This window comes from Chroicocephalus ridibundus, chromosome 19 (genome assembly GCF_963924245.1).
Source record: "Chroicocephalus ridibundus chromosome 19, bChrRid1.1, whole genome shotgun sequence".
Classification (NCBI taxonomy): Eukaryota; Metazoa; Chordata; class Aves; order Charadriiformes; family Laridae; genus Chroicocephalus; species Chroicocephalus ridibundus.
In genome coordinates, this window is record NC_086302.1 from 1,733,486 (window position 1) to 1,747,047 (window position 13,562).

Below are 13,562 nucleotides of genomic sequence, written 5' to 3' on the forward strand. Positions count from 1 at the left end.
GGGCTTGCCTGAGTCGTCCGCCGCTCACCGCCGCTGGGCCTCCACAGGAGCCGGGACCCGCTTCCGAGCAGCCGGGGCTCGAGCCTCCAGCCCGGGGACACAGCCATGTCCCTGCCGTCGTCCCGCACACGCCTGTGCCTACGCGTGCAGGTCGGCATCCAGAGCATCCTAGGAGAAACCTCGGGCAGGTCATGAAAAAGGCACCAGAAAAAATGTAAGAAAAGCAATGCAAAAATTTATATTTTATTTTAATTCAAAAATTTAAAATAGCTTTCAAATTCAGTAAAGTATGCCTGGACACAATGGAAAGCCTCATATACAGAGACAGATAAATTAAATTGTATATACTGCAGACAAGCCAAGTGTATGTATAGATTACATATTTACACTTTTATGTAAACCATATTTATACATTTTATTACATTTACAAAAAAAAGCTGATCTTCCACTACTGTTTACTACAATAATGAAAAAACATTTACATTGTGTTTTTTAACTGTACAAACTTTTGATTCATAAAAATATATCTCTGTACAAAAGAGGGATTTTTTTTTTCATTTTTTCATTTTTTTTCTTTTTTTTTTTTCATAGTTTTTTTTTCCTTTTTTTTTTTTTTTTTACTTTTTTTAAACATAATGCAAGTCCTCTGGGCACAAGAATGGAGAATGTCACGTATCGGGTCCCAGCCAGCTTGCAAAAAAATGGACCACCACCCCCTCCAGTGCCTGTGTTAACGCGGGCAACAGCAGGAAATGGTACTTAATGGCTGAAAGCAGCAAGTTTTGGTTAAGAGGAACCTCCCTTCTCCCTGCCCTGGTGCTACAGTGTCTCGGGTTGGTTTTACGCACCTTGACACAAGCTTCTCCTGGCTATCCCGGGGGCTGAGCGGGGCTCAGAAGGGTCCGCGAGCCGCCGTGGGCTCTGTCGGAGCGTGTGTGTGCATCCCCACGCCCCGCTCACAGCGGCCGCCTCGGTACGTGCCGGGGCTCCGCTCCCCTTGCGCCTGCGAGAGGGTTTTTCTTGAGCCTGGGAGGATCCGAGCGCTGCTGCTGCAGTGGGACGCCGCGAGGTGTTGGAGTTTTGGGTACAGAAAGAGGAGCCGGGACGTTGCGCTCCTTGGCACGGGCGCAGCGAACCGCGCTGGCCTGGGGATGTGCTGCGCGAGGAGCCCTGGGCAGTGCCATGGGGCTGGAGAAAGGGCAGCAGAATGGGCTGTGGGCTTGGCCAAGGCCACGAATCACAGAATAATTGAGGTTGGAAGGGACTTTGGGGTCAAATATGGTCCAGAGAGCAGACCGGGAGTCAGGAACCAGCTATGGGCCTGCAGATGCAAGAAAGGAACCGGGGGAACGTCCTGCCCTCCTTATACCAGCTCCTGCCTTCGCCGCAGCCGCTCAGCTGAGGAACTGGAGCGGAGACGTGCCTTGGCTCCAGACCCGAGTGCCACCGCAGCCCGGTTGGGGTCCCCTCTTCTCCCTTCCCCTTCAGCTTGCTCTGGGGGCCGTGTCCTGCAAGCTGGAGGTAGCCGGAGAGGGGCCGGCACCGCTGCCAGCCCAGCCTGGCCACCCCGGGGAATGGCGTCCCGCAACCAGCTGAAGATTAAACCATCTCGGCCTGTCTGTCGGTTTGGCATGAGCTGGGGGCACACCTCGCCGCGGGGCACGGCCCGTAACGGTCCGGCACTGGCCCTGAAGAAACCTTGCACCCACCTCTCAGCAACACATCAGAGCACCTTTGCGTGCTTTGGGGAGCAGAAATGGCATTTTTTGGCAGGCTGGCTGTTCAGCAGTTAGGCTGTAGAATGCTGCTTACTCTAAGAGCGCTGAATAAGAGACAGAAGTAAAAAAAATAATATATATTTGTATATACACACACACGCGCACACAGAGTGAAAGAATAAACAAACCGGAAAAAAACTACCCTGTGGTTTTCATTAGCCAAAACCTCAGCTGACATTAGGTAGGGGCAAGGCAGCCTTTAAATGCAAGCGTGGATGTAAACACGGCCCCGTTCGTTTGAATTCTGTTCTCCCTTCAAGTCTGCTGTAAGAAGCAGCTGCTTCATTGACACATTCTGCTCCCCGTCACCTGCACTTCGCTGGGCTCACAGTCGGTAAGACGGCACCGTTGTGTTCCTTGGCTCCAGCCTGGCCTCAGAAACGGGGACTCAAACCAAGGAGACTAAAACCCCGAATCAACAAGAGCAGCTCTCCTCTTTATTAGAGGAGGACAGCGTCGTCACAAAAGCATCATTCTCTTCTAAGGAAGGAAAAATGTCAAGCCGCCTTATCCGCTCTCACGGAAGCCAGGGCAACCTTTCTGCCCCTGGGAAATAAAGGGAAGAGCTTTGGACAGAAATTAAAACTCTTATTGCGTTGCCATTTGGAGGATCAATATGGAAAGGGCAAAGGCTTTTGAATGCTATTGGGGGAAATCAGTATTTGTTAGTTCTTTTTCAAGAGGTTTTTGTCCTTTTGTGTCTGTCAGCAATTTTCTGATTAGGGTGTGTGGACACAGCGCAAATCGGCAGCTGCTGGGAGAGGGCCAGAGATGGGGGATGTTTCCTTACCACCCCCGAGAGCTGCCTGAAAGGAACACGGGGCAGAAGAAACCCAGAAAGAATGCCCAAAGGAAAATCAAATACGGGGAAGAGGAGAAAAGCTTGCAAAGTTTTGTGTTTCTCATTGAAAAGGTCCCATTGGGTTAGAAAAAAACAACAAAGAAATAGCCCAGAAACCCAAATAAAGACAAAGCAAGTACTCGTCCTGTCCCATACCGGTATTTGCCATTAACCCCAATCAGCACCTCCTGCAGCGCAACGTGCTTTTGCCTCTCTGCTGTCCAAGCTCTTCCCAAAGCGGGGGGCAGCTGCTGGGGCCCCACATACCCCCCTGCTCCCTCCAGCAACGCGTAACCAAGAGCAGGCTGCAGAAGGCTTGCCATCACCTCGCCTCCCAGGTCCTCCACTTCCCCAGGGCTTGGCATCGGGCTGAGACCCACCGGCAAGGTGGGAGAGAGGAGCTGTGCCGGAGCAGACCTTTGGTTGGCTTCGTTATCCACGGCAGGATGGAGAGGGTGGGTGAGGATGACAGAAGACGACCCAACAGTCTCTCAGGAGTTAACACAAAGTCCAACGAGGTGTAGCAGCTTCTCCACAGCCTCAGCAAGGTTGGGAGGAGGGAGATGGGGAGGGAATGGATGGAGACTAGTGAGGTGAAACACAATCATCCACTAGACACCGACCCCGGAGGAATCTGGGACAATGGGAAAGGAAGGGACAGAGAGAAGGTAACGGTTTGTTATTACACACAGAAATGCTGGGAAAGCCTGCAATGGCTTCATTGTCTCAAACTGAGGACGTTTCAGTCTAGAAGTGCTCTTTAGGTCCACAGGGTTCTTCTGCTTACACCGTTGTGTTACTCCTCTGTGCCCGTGCAGTAAAACTTTTGAACCCCTTGCTTTACCCTCCTCTGATCGCTCTGCAAAACGCCCTTGTCTGGAGTCACACAGCGAAGGAACGACCTCTCTTAGAGACTCATTTGTTCCTTCGCCTGGTGCCTGTTCTCACCACGGGGCTACCTGGGTTTGCTTCGCCACTGGGTCCCCAAGAGGTGCTGCCCCAACCGGCAGCGAGCACCTGAGACCCAGAGATGGGGACGCTGGTTCGGCTCTTGCCGAGATCTCCTGGGCAATCTGAACCGCTCTGGGTGCTCCTTTGAACCCCTGCTTCCACCCAGCGTTTTACACAAGTGACAGGCACGAGGGGAGCGGTGGCAGCGTCCCACTCTCCTGCTCACCTCCTGCCCACTCACCGCAGAGGGGACGGTGCTATACAGCCGTGCACACCGTGCTGACTGTGAACTCCGTCTCGTTGGCCATGATGTCCGTGGGCTGCAGGTTCCGGTCATACATAGGATTTTCAAACGTTGCTCGGACGTTGGTGTTTTCGTGGCCCGCGTAGCCATTGAAGGGGACTTTTGGTCTTCTCCTGCAGGATGTCGGAGAGAAAATCCAGAGAGGTCACAGCTGCTCCTGCTGCAGCCAGCTGAACAGCCCTGACAAGAACTCAGCGGAAAGGAAAGATGTGCTTTTGAAGAGGGCAGACACCTGGGGATAAGGCAGAAGGGCTCTACAGAAGAATCTTTGTAGATGTGTAGCACAGAGCTCCCGGGCTCTGCTCCGGCCCGCAGTGCGCTCCCTCTGCAGAGCCTGCACGACGCTTTGCAGCGCGGCAAGGCTCCCACAGCAATGCACTGATCAGGAGAACTAACTAATTTACAACATATGCAAAGCCGGCTTCAACGCTGAGGTATGAAATTTACTTTGCCTTATCCTACTTCATGTTGCCACAAATCTTATTAATGGTCATAAAAGCCCTCCCCACTCTCCCCTCCTCACACCCTCGCCCCTCCACGCGTGCTCGCTCCATTAGTTTTTTTCACCTTCTGAATTAAATGAGAAACCAGGTCTAGGGGGAGCGCTTTTAAGTCAAGCTCACAACTATTTCTGTCAGCCCCGGTTCTGTTTCACCTACTGGCGTCGCTCCTGAAACCCACCTGTGTTTGTAGAGATAAAGCACAAACCCTGCAATAATCAGGGCTATGAAAGGCACAAGAATGGCAGCTGCCACGGAACTGCTGTTTGATGCAAAATGGTGTCCTATTGATTCTGGATCATTTTCCAGCATGCTGATGTCTGAAACACAGCACAAGTAAACACATCTCAAAACACCGCCGTGGGAAATGGGGTTTGCTCGAGTTACAGGTTACACCATCAACACCGGAATGGTTAGAAGTGTTGCTGTAAAAGGTCATCAAAAGCTTCCGAGCTGCACGAAGAAAGGTTTGGAGATCTAGCCTAGCTTAGACATCATCATTTATTTAGAACTGCAATTAAAGAGAGATGTAAATAGATTTATCTTATCAAAATGCTCAAACTTGGATGCTTAAAGTTAGGCTTTAAGGGAGACTCTCAAAGGCTGCAATAATGAGCATCTAATTCTCCATAAAGGCGACAAGACTCCAGGGTCAGATTGCAAAAATCCTAAGAGACTGGAGAGCTCAAGCCACATTTTACGAGGTATTTAGGAGCTTAGGCCGTGGGTCGTCTGAGCTCTCAAGTGCCTCTGTGATTTCTGAAAGTGAGATGGAGACACGTTTTGTGGTAGCAATGGGACTTGGGCTTTTAGGTCAGGCATCTGGCAACAGGCAGAAGAAACGCGTCCAGGTGCTATTTGTGGCTCTGAACTCTTTCTGTCTTTGGGCAGAAACCTGTTTATTTAAATGCCTCACTTTGTTCCCAAATTAAAAAGTTTGTTCTAGTGTTGTTCGTCTCCCATAAACCTTACCGTGGGGGAGGGTTTAGCCACCCTTGACAGAATATCCAAGCTGTTTCAGACACCACCATCTCCCACCCCCCGGGTACAGAGATCTGAGGGCACCCGACTTCTCTGCCCCCGCGTCTGGTTTGGGTTTTGTGAGCTCTCTCATAAGAAGAGCTGGAAAGGGTTAGGTTAAACCTGACGGTTCAAAAACACTTATAAAACATCTGGTCCAGCAGGATTGAAAATTAAAGCCAGGGACAGGAGAAATGTTCCCAGTTTGAAAAACTCCGCTACCCCCGAAATCTAGCTGGTAGCAATCGAGGGAAAAAGTAGTAATCAGAGGGACTTTACCAAGTCTCTGAAGGCCAAACTGCCCGAAGCCTTTGCCACGCACGAAGCCCTGGTACACAAACGTGCCGCTTGAGGACTCTGATGAGACCTGCAGCGACAGGAGAGCAGAGATCGACACGTTTGTTCAACACTTCCCCGGGATTTTAGCACCCATCTTGTCACAGCCTCTTTCAAGCTCACGCATAGCATTAATTTGATTCAATTCTCCAGAAAAGCATGGAATTTTTTACAAGTCTGACTGCCCAACAACTTGTTAAGACTCTCATGTCTCAAAGGAAGGAAAAAAAAAATCTTGTTTGCAGTAAACTACAGAACTCGTTGCTAATTCAAGAGGGATAGCGAAAGCTCTGGGCTACAGCTGGCCACGGGTCAATCAGATGCACGTTTCTTCTAAGCTCCAGCGCATCTCTTAAGGGCATGGGAAATTACCAGACACGCAAATTGGGGTGAGAAGCTGACTCCGTAAGGGAAGATTAGCTCTTCTAGCTTGATGTTTAACAGACACAAAATGTTAAAATGGAATTAATCGTGTTGGTTTCTCCTTTAGTGTTATCTGGAAGCCTCGCAGATTTAAAACCACAGGGCAATAAAAAAACCATAGAGCTGCAAGGGAGCATGGAAGAGCCGACTGTCACGTCATGCTCTCTCGTGTGCTGGAAGAACGCCCTCTGTCCCCTTCAAGAAAGCAGGTCACTGGGGGGTGGCAGCCCTGTCCTGCCACCAGCTAAGGCACCATTCCCTCAGCTTCAGCGAGAGAAAAGCTGGGGTTGTGATAGCAGCGGGAGGAGCCGTGTGGGTGGACTTTGTGTATGAGGTGCCCGTGCACTTACGTGTCCATCTAGAGCCCATTTATCATTTTTGAACTTGTTGACAAAGATCTCCACTGGCCCCGTTATCTGGTAAACCTGGAGAAGCAGGTGCACATCTTCTTTCTTGTAAACACCTGAAAAATAAGTGGCTTTTAATCACTAGATCACAATGACTCTATTCAAGTTTGAAGTAATTAACTTCCTATTTGAGAGAGTAGAGAAATCACCTCATCATCTTCGCGTGGACAACAACTCGCACTGGGAAACACACCTCAAACACACAATCCCACATCCCCCCCAGGGCACTAAAGACATTTTGCACATGGGAGGAGATGCCACTGGGAACGTTCAGGTTATGCTGCTGGATCAGTAACAGCCTAGCGCTCCGCGGAGGGGGGGGACTAGGGGCGCACACGTCATTTCATCTTGTTTGTCTTGGACTACGATCCACCATTCCCACACAAAGGGAACGGACGACGGACGGGGCGGAGCTGCCTTTCAGGCAGAGTCAAAGCAAACTCAGGTACGTGATTTGGTTTGTCTCGGTCCCATCAAAGACTGGAGACGTCAAACCTGGGTGGTGTGTAAAGCTCCGTCAGAGCACCACCACCACTCACGCAGCAGGGCACGCGGCCCCTCGCGCTGCGAGGCCACTTCTGACAAGGGTAAATCCCTGCCAACGGCCACGGCGCTCCCTTACCAGACACCTGCAGCTCCACGCCGCTGTGGTCTATCAAAGTGGCATTGACTTTACTGGTGGCAGGGTCGAAGCTGGTGACAGACAGCATTGCAGGCTGCTTTTTCCCCATGTATTCGTAGGAGCCTTTCCAAAGGGAATTCCTCGCAAACACATCAGCGGGCACTAGAAACCACAGCAATTGGGAATGTAGAAGAACAAGCGCCTTGCCATTTATTTCAATTTTTTCAGAAATCAAAATAGAGCAAATTTATTTCTTTCTTTGAATTCACAAACACGTATTTAAATATCTCAAATCCCACCCACTCTCTGTGTTATCATCACCAAGTACAAAGCCAAAGAGAGGAGAACAAACAAGCTGATGACTTTAATTTTGTTGTTTTGACAAAAAATGCCGCAGAAGTTTTAAATAACAACCCAGCCCCAAATTAATTTCTTAGGAAAAGCTAACAAAACCCGTTTTTCCGAAAAAAACCCCAAACAAATAACTCTGATGTAAATCATCCTGGAGGGCTCGAATCTCTGGAGTGCCCTGGGGAGGGCAGCGGATGTTGGTGCCCGACTCCCTTTGGGCTCCTGTCCGTTCTCCAGTGACGCATGAACAGCTTTCACCAGCCCAGCACTCTCAAGCCCTGCCAGAATAGTGGGGTTTCTGACTGCCCTGGGGAGGGGATGGGCCTGCTGAGGGCCAGGTCTACTATCAACACATCCCACGGAAGACCGAGCCCCACCACGGTACCTGACACCTTGGCGAGCGGTGGGTCCCGCGCGGTGCCAACGGGCCTTCCGCTGGGGCGGACGTCAGCTGAAAGAGAGGGGCAAACCACCGCCGGTGAGTATCGCGGCACCCGACACTGCTGGGACGCTGCTTCTTGGTACCAACAAAGGACAGCCTGCGGCTGGCATCGCCCACACACGTAACGCGGCTGCACGTCCCCATCTACAAGGGCTTTGGAACGGGGTCCTGCCCAGCCCACCGAAACAGCTTTCATTTACTGTCCTCCCCTGCCACCTGCCCCAAACCAGCGTCCAGAGAGAGCTGCCGTGCTCCGCGAGAGCCACACAGCTCTATTTCAAGACCACAACGTTCCTGACCTAAGACTCTGAGGTAGGTAAAAGGTGGGTGAAGTCAAGAACAACTCCGTCTCGTGCAGATGCTTCTAGATCCAACCCATCAGGCAGAAAATCCCCTCGCTGCCTCTCCCCGGGACCCGCGCCAATCCCTGTGAGAGCTGCGGTCTCGACAGCTCAACCACACACACACTCACACACGCTTGTGTAGCTCTAAAAAAATAGCTGTTTTCTCTTGGGCTGCAACGCTCCCCTCCGCAGGCACGCGCGAAACCGGGGTCGTGCTGCTCACAGCTTTTACCGAGGCAAATGGGTGGTTTTCCTGTCCAGCTGCCATCTGCTTTGCAGGTTCGATGCTCGGACCCTCCGGTGAGATAGTACCCGCTCTGGCAGGAATAGATCAAAGTGTAGCCCAGAGACGGCAAATCCAGGGCTCCCACGTTGGCGTGGGAAGGGGTCTCCGGCTGCTTACAGTGGTGAGCTGACAAACAGAAGGGAAACAGAGATGAGAGACATCATCCAGCGGTACACAGAAAGGCAGAAGAGTGACACCACGATGTCAGCAGGGACAGAAATCTCTTAGAAGAGCTTTTTTCAGGAAAAGCTTTCTCTGCTCACTGAGGGAAGCAGTGCCATGCCTGCATTCTTCCCAGCCAGGTGAATTAATGAGACGGCTTCCCGTGCTTCGCTGGCCGGATTGCTCGCTCTGGGTAAAGCTCCCGGGGGATCCTTCACTCCTTTCCGGCTTCCATGAACTGCAACTCAGGCTCCGCTATTCCCTGCCTTTTAAGGGGAAAAATCTCAAAACCAAACGATGTTAAAGGCACCTTTCTCCTTCCTTTATCTCTGACTCCAGCACTGTGTGCCAGGGTCTATCTGCAGACCAGAAACTGCCTTTACAGGGCATCAAGACCTGCTAAGTTAAGCCAGTGATTCCGGTAAATGCATTACAGATCTGGTTTTGTACAACCTTGCCTCATGGGACCAGTATCCTGCTAATAGTTTGCCCCTACCTGTCCACAGGATCAGACAGTAAGTCCTCAGAAGTGTGCAATAGTCATAAATTACTACGATTGCTCAATAACTTTCAGGATTTGGCCACAGAAATCCAAGCTGAGCTTGTCCAGCTCCCTGCCACTGGAGCGAGCGTGTGCCCACGCTGCTCTATCAGGTCCCGTTGTAAACGTGTCACCACTTTCCTTGAGAAGTTACGACACAAAACGAATAAATCACAGAGCCGGGAAGCTCCCTCTCACCCACACTGTAAATTTGCCCTTTCTGTAGCTCTCAAACTGCTCGTGAACGAAAACAAATCCTCGGCAGCCTTCGTGAGGTATCATCTTCATCCTTGTTTTACAGGAGATGAAGTATAAGACCCAGAAAGCTGAAAGACTAACCCGAACTCGCCTGGTCCGGGAGCGCCGGCCGCCAGCCCGGCTCGGGGGCAGCGCTTCGGCTCTCATTAGCAGCAACCACATCCCCCTCGGCACGGCGGACGGAGAAGGCTTAACCCAAAACCTAAAGGCAACAGCTCAGCAGGCCTTGCTGGCACTGGGGAAGCCAAAACCATCCTCTGCCTCGAGACACCCAGCACCAGGAGCAAAACCCCCCGTACAGCCACAGCCGCTGCTGCATCCCCGCGGCCTTCGATTCAGCCGGGAGAAGAATGTGGGGACACGCTCCCACCGCCCAGGGAGCAGTGGGAAGGGCAGCTCCTTCCCGAGCATCCTCTCCTCTCTCCTCTGATGCTACCTGTACGAGTTTTTAAAGGCAGGCGCCGCCGTTGCGCTGCTCGCAGAACGAGCACCTACAGGGTTTGTTAGCGGAAAAATGTCTCGTCAATAAACCACCTCACAAGGGAGAGGAAAAAGCTTTTTAACACTTATGATGCAGAGGCCATGATGGATATTACCACTTAAACACATTAAATTAAACTCCCTTCTGGTGTAGCAGGGAAAAGATGACGGACAGCTTAAAAGAAAGAGCAACACGTTATTAAAGCTGAGGAGAAACACTGCTCTGCCGGAGAGCCCTTCTGGCGAAATGTTAACCTGGGTCCCTGGAGCGTGAGCTCGTGTCTCTGCCATCAAATGCCGTTTCAGAAGCACAAAGCAAAGTCTCACCTGAAACTACGTCTCTGAGGAAGGGACAAGTAAAATATCTCATCTGAAATCAGAAGTGGCTGCTGGTGTAGTCATGTCAGGAGAGAAGTGACTGTGTGGTCTCCCTTTTCTTCAAAAATATGTTTTCACGGAGCTGCCCCCAAAATTACCAGCTCTTCAGAGCCAACAATTTGCACGGTGAAGCACAGCACCGAAACAAGGCAACAGCGCGGTCAGAGGCCCCCGTTTCCCTTGAGAAAGCCTCTCCCCAGACTTACGGACGCAGTCCGGCTGCACGCCGCTCCACGTCAGGTTGGGGAGGCAGGTCCTGGTGGTGGAGCCCTGCAGCAGGTATCCCTTCTGGCACTTGAAAAAGATGATGCTTCCCACCTGTTTCCACAGGAAATAAAACAATGTGATTCACCCATGCTTAAAGCACAAAAGCACTTCTAGAATTTCCCATCTTCTATACGCTGGAGAGGGTCTGCTTTCTGCCCGCACCGCCCTCTGCGGCTCTCAGCTCCTACAAAAGTCAGGCTTAGGGTGTCTCAGTATTAATTAAAAACTAGAATTAATTCATTAAACCCCAGGATTAAGATAACTAATTAGCAGCAAAACTGAACGATCTGCTCTGGCAGGAGCGGCCGCATGGAATCGGCGATCCCGGCCCCGGCACAGCCGGGAAGTGGCAGCAGGGATGGCGGCGGAGATGGAGCATCCCGGGGAATTGCTTTGGGTTTCTCTCTCCTTCGATTTCACACTGTATGGGAGCTGAGATTAAGAAAACCACCTACAGAATTTGGTCTGAAAATGAATGGAAATTACGTCTCCGATGTGAATACTAATTATACTAATAACTATTAATTAGCACTGTAATTAACACCATAAACAACGCGCTGCTAGTTATCCCGTGCAAATGCGCTCTGAGGTCTAACGGAGCACGCCGGGATGTCCTGCTCGCGGGAGGACACGTTCATCCACGTAAGGACTCAGACAGGGACTAACCCCCGAGCCTCGGGGCGCGGGACCCCGCCGGCACCATACCTGGTAGCCCTGGGAGCTGTTCTGCGTGCCAAAGAGGGGGACGCCGGGGTCCGCGCAGGTGGTGAGGCTGGGGTCTGGGGGAGCAGAGCAGAGGCAGCGCGTTAGAGCGGCGGCTGCGGAAGCACGGCAGAGCTCTGCCTTCCCCTCCACGCAGAGGCCGTGCTCGCCTTTGCAACAAGACAAACACATTCCGCTACAGAAGGAATACATAGCAACACGGAAAAATACACGGATCTTTTTGTTTCTTAAATCCCTGACTGCTGCAACACAAACTAACCAGAGGCGCTCCGTCACCCAGGAGAAAATGTAAGAACAGAAATCTTGTGTCGGGGACAACTCTCTTCCCTTCCCCTGTTCTACAGACGATGAGCAAAACACCCGGCTCACCAGGGCTGTGCCCTCCGCTGCCACTGGCCACCCCCGGCACCGAGGTGACCCCGTCCTCCCCTTGCCCTGGGCCACCACCTTCATCCTCCGGGCTGAGCCGGGCCCTCGCTCGCACCTCGCTGTTTCCTAGTGATAGATGGGGGCTGGAAATTTTAACGCATCTCAGATACATAATCTCTCTTTACGCCTCGTTCGTTCTCCATCTATCAGGAGATGAACACGCACAATTCAGCAGCAATACCTGCTGCTACTCTTCTGCCATCTATCACTGTTTTTTTCCCCCAGCACGTCAACAGGAGCAGGGCGTCAGTGGGACTAAGGCAGAGACGCATCACGGTAATATCAGCATCCCAAACCCAGCAAAGGAAACCGAAGTTTCTGTCGGAAAGGCAGCTCAGCGACAGCAGGTTCCCTGCTCTTCAGGGCTATAGGATGAGCTAAGCTGCAACGCTGGCCACAGGGATGCTCTGGTACCCGGCCGGGGGAGCTCCGTCAGCGGGGAGCTGGAGCATCGCGGGATCTCAGTGCGATCAGATGAGTCTGCTCCGGACTCCCAGCCTTCTTTCTTCAGCGTGCTCAGCATCGCTACGAGACGGACCATACACCCCACAGCAAATCCCTCTCTGCACTTACTCAAAATACTCCAATTTGCAGGATTGTGGAAGAAATACATTAAGCCAAGTCTCCACCAGGCAGCACGGTGGGATAGCAGCAGCCTGTCGCTACAGCCTGCAGCCACAGGACAATGGAGCACACCTTCTGTACCTAACGGCATGTCGGTTTACTTTTCTGCCTTTATTCCTTACGATCTGCCTAATCGGCCTCTTCACACTGAAACATTACGTGCTTGTTGGTGCCGTCCTCAGGTCCTCGGAGCTGCGGCAAGTAACCGAACGAGGGATACGAAACACGGCCGATCTGGGGCTGTGGCACACAAACTAATTCATCTTCCGTCATTCGGCTCTGCTGAGCTTTTGTCATTTATCACTGACACAGTTTCCATGGAAGTCCCCAGATAAATCAGCGTGTCTAAAATAAATAAATAAGGAGCCCCATGGCTGGATGAGGCAGCGGGTGATGGATGGCGGAGGGCGCAGGGCAGCGCCCCGGTGTCCCGGCTGCACCTGGGGGGTCTGCAGAGCTGGCAATGTGACGCCTCTCAAAAACGGGTGAGATCTGAATAAATCCGGCACTTCGGGTTCAGCTGCCTGTGTCAGACACTGACGTTGCGGGTCAGGGTTTTGCAGACACACATGTCTTCTCCCTTCCCATGGTTTGTTTTGGGGAGACAAATTCTAAGTCCGTTTCATCAGCAGCATGAGCAGCCGGGTACCTGTTGGGTTCAATCACAGGCAGCTCTGGAGGGATGGGTACCACGTATGTATGATAGGATCCCGGACCAGGATTTGCAAGGAAGCGAGGAAGCATTTAAAGCCAGTATTTACAGCAGTAGGCGGGTGCTCCCAGCTCTTTGTACCTGAGAAAACTCCTGGTGAAGTCAATAGGAAGCTTGGAGGTTCAGGCCACAAGTATTTTTACGTTACTGTAATTGGTGATGCATTTAAGATGCAGCTAGGAGGACTGAAAACCGCAGAGAACAGCCTGAGATGTGTTTCTGCCCCAGCCGCCCACATGAGGTGATGATGGTGGTGTTCAGGCAGATGGTTAAGGTAGCAGCACGCAGCCCCTGCGCTTTATCGCCACAGGAGCCCTGGGCTTCAAGAATGTAGCCAGAGTCTTAAATAGGCGAAGAATGCTGCAATTAATTATGATTATCCA

At 51.7% G+C, this 13,562-nt stretch overlaps 1 protein-coding gene across 3 annotated transcripts in view; it reads right to left on the reverse strand.

The window, feature by feature from the left end:
* Window positions 1-278: 278 nt before the first annotated feature.
* CSMD2 (CUB and Sushi multiple domains 2) overlaps window positions 279-13,562 on the reverse strand; it is a 297,274-nt gene continuing 283,990 nt past the window's right edge. For all 3 annotated transcript variants that reach the window (XM_063355710.1, XM_063355709.1, XM_063355711.1), the window contains 10 exons: window positions 11,397-11,470; window positions 10,631-10,742; window positions 8,552-8,731; window positions 7,919-7,984; window positions 7,183-7,344; window positions 6,504-6,616; window positions 5,674-5,761; window positions 4,556-4,694; window positions 3,812-3,987; window positions 279-3,253 (listed from right to left, as the gene is read on the reverse strand). In XM_063355710.1, coding sequence (XP_063211780.1) covers window positions 3,828-3,987; window positions 4,556-4,694; window positions 5,674-5,761; window positions 6,504-6,616; window positions 7,183-7,344; window positions 7,919-7,984; window positions 8,552-8,731; window positions 10,631-10,742; window positions 11,397-11,470 — 1,094 coding nt within the window. In that variant the 3' untranslated portion in view covers window positions 279-3,253; window positions 3,812-3,827. The remainder of the gene's footprint in view (window positions 3,254-3,811; window positions 3,988-4,555; window positions 4,695-5,673; window positions 5,762-6,503; window positions 6,617-7,182; window positions 7,345-7,918; window positions 7,985-8,551; window positions 8,732-10,630; window positions 10,743-11,396; window positions 11,471-13,562) is intronic.